Source organism: Nelumbo lutea, chromosome 1, assembly GCF_056320005.1.
Source record: "Nelumbo lutea isolate HS-2025 chromosome 1, American lotus-T2T, whole genome shotgun sequence".
NCBI lineage: Eukaryota > Viridiplantae > Streptophyta > Magnoliopsida > Proteales > Nelumbonaceae > Nelumbo > Nelumbo lutea.
Genome location: NC_142684.1, coordinates 210,446,067 through 210,454,066, shown reverse-complemented (window position 1 = coordinate 210,454,066; position 8,000 = coordinate 210,446,067). Strand labels below are relative to the sequence as shown.

Here is an 8,000-nt window from a genome sequence, read left to right as displayed (position 1 = left end):
TTAATTTCCATCTTCTTTTTAAATTTAAATTTAATTTATCTCTTCTCTCTCATTAATATCAAATTTAACTTTAAATATAATTTATCTCTTCTCTCTCTCATTAATATCAAATTTAAATTTAAATAAAATTTATCTCTTCTCTCTCATTAATATCAATTTTAATTAAGTCTTAAAGTTTGGGACATCACTAAATGCTAATATAATTTAATTAAATGCTCATTTAAGTTAACTTTGATTACAACATTTAATAATGCCATTAAATGTTATTTAAGTGAAATAACTTGTTAAAAATCACGAACCAAATGTAATAAGTTTCAAACCCAAGTCATTTGCTTATAACAATAATTAATTAACCATTATGCCAACATTAATTACTTATTAGAAAGACATTTTTTATACTCAAAGCAATCTTTCTTGCCTTGGTGGATGTTTCCTAACAAATGCTATAAATTTGATTATTAATATTTATACAATGATAAGATGAATGCAAGTTATATTGATTTATTAAAAATTAAGGTATATATTAAATTATATACATAATAAATATTAACTAATAAATGATTTCAAAAAAATATTAACTAATAAATATTAATATATATACAAACATTCTAGTTCTATTATTTTTTAATGGTTACTAATTATATCATGATACTTTATATAAATCATTAAAGAATGGTTTTTATGTTTAAATAAATTAATTATACTCACATAAAACTCATTTTTATTATTGTTCATATTTTTAAGGAATTTTTTTGATTTTCTAGTGTATACATGCATATCTTGATTTTTCGTCTATATCTATACGTTTCCAAAGCATATCTCGATACATTTCTTAAAATTAACTTTCTGATACACCTTGTGTTTCCAATACTTTGAACCTTGATTTTATCATCATTTGAAATAATGATGATACTTGACAATATAGAATTAGAAGTAATGATGGAGAATCCAAACAGCCCGAAAAGCCAAAGAAACCTTGAGAGAAAATTTGTTGAATCGATAATTTCATCGAGTTCAATTTCAAAACAGCAAAGTTGTTGTATTACAACTACACACGTTAATCAATTTATTTTGCTATGCAGCTAAAAGCTGGGATGAAAGCATTAAACCCAATACCTCGTTGTTGCAATACAGAACATGAATCAATGAGCTTCATGCCCAAACTGCTGACAGGTTAGATCACAACTGCATTAAAGCAGATTTTACACTGGATAAGGTAGAGAGGATTCCATTTAGAATTTTCTATGTATCAATGAAGATTTCTGATAGTTTTTACCCCTGTAACAGAGTGAAAATAGGAAACACATAATGTATAAATCAGTCCATGAGAATTATGGTTTTGGTTCTGTATTCCATTGCTGCCTACATTATGATTTCTGGCTTCACAAAGTGTGATTTTATCTCCTTGTGTGGTAGAACAACAACTCCATTGAGGAACATTGTGTCACTGACATGAACATCCTCTCCAAGGACCGCCATATTGCTAACTTGGGCTGATTGTCCAACAGTTGAATGCCATCCAATGATGCTTCCAGATACATGAGCAGAACTCTTTACTCTGACACCCTTCATTAATGTGCAGAATGATAGCCTTACTCCAGACTCAATTATGCAATCAGGACCGACAGTCACATCTGGTCCAATAATACAACCTTCTCCGATCTTTGCACTGTCATCTATCAGAACGTTGCCAATGATGTAGGGCCCAACCGAGAGTATTTCTGGTGACACCCTTCTAAGATGATCTAAATACAACCTTAAGCCCTTTAGGTAATCCTTTGGCTGTCCAATATCCATCCAGAAACCTGTTGAAACCATGGCAAAGAGCTTTCCTTCATTTGCTATGGCAGGGAAGAGCTCTCTTTCTATTGATGTGGGTATTGGTTGAATTCTATCTAGAACAGAGGTGTTCAGGAAGTAGATTCCAGCATTAATCTTGTTACCAACAAATGTTACTGGTTTCTCAATGAAGCTGTTAACCCTTCCATTTTCCTCATCCAGAACCACAACACCATATTTTGAAGGCTCATCCACCTGCCCACAGAAAAATAATTGTCTATATTTATCCATAGGACAAGTAATATTTTCTTTCACCGTCTCCTGTAGCTTTTTCTAATTGGTATTTTCTTCTTTCATTTTACAATTTTTTGGGAGGGGGCTTCCCTTTATTGTTTGACAAATTGAGGTGACTATAATAGCTTTCCAATATGAAGCAAAGATACCACCAGAGTTAAACTCACCTTGGTTACCAAGATTGACGCCTCTCCTCCATGAGCTTTATGGAATTCTATCATCTCTTTTAGCGGATACTCACAAATAATGTCACTATTGAGAACAAAGAATGGTTCTCCAAATTCAATCAGCTTTTCTCTTGCAAGGGCCAGTGGCCCTGCAGTGCCCAAAGGTTCCATCTCCTGTGAGCAAGTGATCTTGATACCAACCTTTACCTCAAATTCTTCTAAGGCACTCCTCATAACCTATAAATTATCTAACCATGTAAATGTGATACCATAACCTCAATCTCATTGGTTAGTAATTAGTTGAACCTTTCTTACCTGCGGCTGGTAATTGATGGCCAAGATAACTTCTGAAACTCCAACAGCCTTGAGAGCTTCAATCTAATGCCACAGACCGAAAATTCCATAAACTATTATAGCATAGTTTTTTTATCAATAGAATTATACAGGTGCAAGTCAGGTCTTGAGCTGAAGAATTTACAATGTGCCAAGCGTATTCAAATTGACAAATTCTCAACCTGAGCCCACCCAAGTTGCAGCCCTTAAGTGGCTAGACATATTCTCAAAGTCCTAATCAATTTGGTTCATGGGTCTATAAATGTTTAAGCAATGAATAATACATGACTCACCTGATGCAAAATGATTGGTTTGTTGGCAAAATCCACAAGTGGCTTTGGCTTACTCAATGTCAGGGGCCTTAAGCGTGTGCCAAATCCACCAACCAAGATGAGTGCCTTCATGGTGATATCCTGCAGATTCCTGTTAATGGTTGGATAGAGCTTAGAACAATGTTTCTACATAAAATATGCCCATCCAAATGATCAGATCTGAGGTTTGAAACCATGAGATCATGATCCCATCAGATCAATCAACTCTCTAGTCTTACCAATAAATAAGTCCTACACCATAAGCTTGATTAAGTCGCCTCAACTTAAGATCTATTTGACCAAGTCACCTTTAACTTAAGATTATTAAAAGTGTCTCTGTAAACTTCACTTAGAGGTCCAGATTAATATTACTATGAACCATTTATCCTCAATAAAAGAAAGTGGAGTGTGTACCAGGAAATAATGAACTTTGTAAATGTCCAACAGCAAATGCCAAAAGTTTTATAGCTCATTTTATTGTGATTTTAGGATTTCTTTCATGCCATATCTTTCCTTTTGTTAGGAATTGTGGAATTGCAATCTTCTTATTAAAGAACAATGACAAACTAGCACTCAAACCGGAGATTTGAAATATCCTTACACCCCTTCTTGAATTTATCAATTAATTGAGATGTCATAGTGATTCTAGACCCAAAAAAGTTCAAGGCTAACTGATGCATATTTGAAGATCCACATTACCCTGAAAGCACCTACTCTGATCAAACTTTAATTTCATACAGGAAAATGTGGCTTGTGCAACTCAAAAGATTGGAAACCAACTTGAAACTCATGAAGATCATTAAAGAAAAAAACAGGAAATTGCTCCAGTCAATGAAAAATTTTGAATTTCCAAGTTTATTTACTAAAGCTATCCGATAGATTAATCACAGAGCTATCATGGAAGCCAACTCAATTCAACAAGCTTTGTCCCAGCTATGTGAGCAGGCTACATGAAACCTGTTCTACAATTCCACTTTATTCAGGGCCATACCATCGTTAAATTACGGCCCTCAAATCATTTGCCACTATTTCAACACAAGTTCTTTTTGGCCTGTCCTAGCTTTTCTACCCAACAACTTGAAACAGGTTACTTCTTCCTACTGATGCTGTAGATGGTCTGTTATGGACATGACCTGTTGGTCTACTTTCCCTCATTTTATGACCTATTGGGATACTTCCAGATTTCCCATACTCCTTTTTTTCCAAGGTTTTCAGTTTTCCCACTCATTCATCTCAAGATTTGTGCCTCATCCATGTTTTGGACATTTTTCTTGAATGTCCATCCATTCTGCTCCATACAACATTGCTAGTATGGCCATAAGGACTAATCTCAATGTCTTTGAAGTGATGAGAGGAAGGCACAGCTTTTTATATGGTCATTTGACAAAAGTAAACATAATAATATCATTTATGAATGTTAAAGGAATAACAGGTTGCAATGTGAGTAATTTATTACTTCTAGGAACTAAGCCACAAATACAAATAGAAACCTTACCAACCACTAATAAAGGAATTTAATAGTCATAACTTATGAGACGAAAGCTTTTTTATATATAGGTTCAGCTTAAGCACAATGATAGTTGATTTGAGTATTAAAAAATAATAGGTTGCCTCTTGCACTCAACCAGCTCATTACTTCTAGAGAAAAAATAAACCACATTACAGGAATCATTAGCATTACCTTGGTAACAAAGGCGACGTTACGCGACATTGTCTTTAGTTTTTAGCACTTGAAGTCAACTAATAAGGCTGATAATCATGGAAATCTTGTTTTTGTCAAGTCCTCGTAAAGAAAATTAAAGGACTTGGTACAGCTAAAAGTCTAAAACTACGAAACCCCTTTCTTTCTTTCTTTCATAGACAACATTAAGGGAATCCGTTCCTTTATAGATTTTCAGGTTCGAGCACTTCGCTGAAGTTCTTGAAGAGCATGAAAAATCTTACAAGAAAGAAGGATACTAGCTTTACATCCTAAAACAGATGACAATAATACAGAAATGATTTCTCTGCGTCATACTACAAGCACATATTTCCTGGAAACTAAAAAAAAGACAAAAAGCTATGTGTGTGGGCGCCCGCGCGCTTTTGTCTGGCTGCAAAGAAAACTTGCAATCGCTTGTTATGTTTAAAACAAAATTTTAATGGATCTCCTCAAAATTTACGGAAAAAACTACTGTTTCGTCAAGCATCAAGAACAGAAAATAGATAAATAAGAGAGAGAGAGAGAGAGAGAGAGAGAGAGAATACCATGTTTACCAAGATGTTATTCTGCTACTAACTAACCTGAAAACAGAAAGGAAAAGAACAAAAATTACACAGCAGCGGATACTCGACAATACCCAAAGACAATAGAGCCCAACAGAAGAAGATGGAAAGACATGCTAACCAGAGAGAGACTCTAGCGGGGAAGCAGAATAACGAAAAAGTGTAGACTGAATGCAGGGGAAGCAGAATAACGAAAAAGAAGACCAAGTGGAAGGCTTGATTGGGGCAGGTTTCCCGCCGAATCTTTCGCACGTAGGAGTGAGAAAGACCGGGAATCCCATATAATTGCGACATTACACTTTCAATTTTTCTTAATCTTTTTTCATATGTGGCAGGTTTCATATCGAGTGTGGGGCATCCAGTTCTGTATCCTTGTCCTTCCGAATCCAACACGTGGCTAGCTATAACGGGTTCGCATCGCCCCGCAGAATTGCCTCTCAAAAACATCCCACGCGTTGTGTACGCGCCACGTGTCTGCTCAATGCGAAATAAAGAGACTCTAGCGGAGCTCATAGGACGGCCGTTAGTTCCGCCCCGTTGACTCCCTCTCGCCCAAAAGGGCATCATCCCCTTATCCTCTTTCTCCAATTTCAGACTTGAAACTCTCTACCTTCCGTAATCCGCCGGAGATTGCTCTTTTCGAGTTCCGCCGGTCGACGCCAATGACCGTTCCGGAAGGAGGTAAGTACCCCACGACCTTTCGTAATCCGTTCTCTTTCTCCAATTTCAGACCTGAAACCCTCCACCTTCCGTAACTCTACATCTATGTTTGATGTTTATGAGACGACTGAAACTGCATGTACACACTAGTGTGATTTCATGCTTTTATATATTTCAGTCAATCCACTTGGGATGCTGCTGCTAATTATTTATTGGGATGCACAAACGTTAGATTAGTCGTCTTCAAGCAAGTAAGCACAGTTACAGCCAGCACCCGCACCTTCGCTCTCCTCGCTGTCTCTCGGTTTTCGCAGTGAAGGGCGGCCTTGATCTTCTGCATCGTGCAAGATATGAGGTTGTTGACGGTCTCAACCGACTCCACGGTGAGTTTATCCATCGGCAGATTATTGACTAGTATCTGAAACGTCACCGTCGTAGTCTGGTTTTCAAACATTTGGCATGCATGTGGAGTAGTCCGGCAGAGAAGCGCTATTAACTCAGAGATTCTTCGCTAAACAGGTGCGGGTATGCGGCAACTGAATCTTGATCTTATCTATAGAAGCAAAGAGGATCAAGATCTTACAGTTTGACGGATCCCATTAGGGAAATACCAATTCCAAAAATACTTTCAAAGGAAATGCCAGTTGAACCTTTATTCAGACTTCAAGAGTGTTCAGACATCAGACTACTCCACATGCATGCCAAATGTTTAAAGCAGGTGCAGAGAGAGAGTTCTCAATCCACATGGTGCTTCTCGGCCGGCAGAACTCGATCGGGTTAATTTCCGGTGGGTGGGTTACGAAAGGGCAATGGTTTCAGGGTTTCAGTTTGAAGTGAATGGAGAAGACTGGGAGAAGAAACCCTTTGGGCAAGAGAGGAATTAACGGGGGAGCCTGAAACGGCGTCAAATTGATTTCGCACGCGTCTCGCATAGTGCGCGTGTTTCATGACACGCGTCGCGTTTCAATTTTGTGGGACGATTTTGGGGGCAAATCTGTGGGGAAGGGGGCAGATGCGAACCCAGTTATAACCAGATAGAGCCGAGCAAGGCAAGGGAGTCACTCATAAATGACCCAATCAAAACTGAGTACGGATCACCTGTCAACAAAATATATTCCAACAAAATACCAACATTGTCTCATACGCACATCTTATATATGACGGGTCCCACTTTTACGAGGGTCCAGTGTTGGTAAGGGGTTGGAACGTGTCTTAGCAGAAGATCTAAATTTATTAAAACTCTAATATGACCCTCCCAACATCCTGTAAACCTGACCCTAACCTAACCATGTAGAGGTAGGATTTTGAAGGGGGAAGTTAGTTCATTGGGATATTGAGATTACTCATGTTCTTATTTCCCTGAGAGATCCGCCAAAAAAAAAAAATTTGATTTTTCTAGGTACCTCTTCTACGTAAGTTGAGTTTACCAAAGAAAGGACAAATGGAAAAAATTAAAATGGTAAAAAATGTCTCCACATTTTTTGGAATAAATTAAGTAAAATATAATATAAGTAGATGAATTTAGGTAAATTTTTTTATTAGTATCCTGTATTTTGTGCTTAGTGCCTCTTTGGTTTCCAAACTTTAAAATGTAACAATTCAATACCCAAACTTTAAAAATGTGTCAATCTAATACCTATCGTAAATCAGCCATTAAGTAACATTTGAAAATACATAAATATTTTTCAAGTGTCATCTAATTTTCTTTATTAATCATCCAAACATTAAAAAGCTATGAGCATTCTCAAATCCTTTTCTCTACTATTCAATAAGTTGGGGTCATGTCTCGTGGGCATTCTGATGATCCTAACTTTCTTGAATAGAAGAGGCAATGATTTGAGACTATTCATTTTTTGTTAACATTTGGATGATTGATAAAAAAAATTAGATGACACTTGAAGGACATTTTTGTCTTTTCAAATGCTACTTAATGATAGGTATTAAGTAGGCATGTTTGGAAAGTTAGGTATTGAATTATCGCATTTTAAAGTTCGGGGACCAAAGTAACATTAGGTCCAAAGTACATAGTACTAGACTTGTTCATGGGCCAGGCCAGGCTAGGCTTTCACTCCTCATTAACATAATTTTTTCAAGTCCGAGCCCGAGCCCAGCCCGACCAACAAACCTACAACTTGGGCCCAAGCCCGACCCTATTAAAAAGCTCGAGGCCCGACCTAACAATGATTTTTCT

The 8,000-nt window shown here is 36.9% G+C and overlaps 1 protein-coding gene across 5 annotated transcripts; it reads right to left on the bottom strand.

Annotated features, from left to right (window-relative positions):
- Positions 1–979: 979 nt before the first annotated feature.
- LOC148880777 (mannose-1-phosphate guanylyltransferase 1-like) lies at positions 980–6,166 on the bottom strand. Of its 5 annotated transcripts, none has more exons than XM_088962803.1 (6): positions 5,271–6,166; positions 5,132–5,167; positions 2,867–2,996; positions 2,556–2,618; positions 2,241–2,477; positions 980–2,034 (listed from the first exon to the last, which is right to left on the bottom strand). In XM_088962803.1, the coding sequence occupies exons 3-6, from the start codon at positions 2,975–2,977 to the stop codon at positions 1,363–1,365; spliced, it is 1,083 nt and encodes a 360-aa protein (XP_088818929.1). In that variant the 5' UTR covers positions 2,978–2,996; positions 5,132–5,167; positions 5,271–6,166; the 3' UTR covers positions 980–1,362. The 5 variants fall into 5 exon arrangements, with proteins under 5 accessions (XP_088818929.1, XP_088818927.1, XP_088818930.1 ...); XM_088962801.1 differs by having other exon boundaries at positions 2,867–2,986; XM_088962804.1 differs by lacking the exon at positions 5,271–6,166 and having other exon boundaries at positions 5,132–5,259.
- Between the last annotated feature and the right edge of the window lie 1,834 nt (positions 6,167–8,000).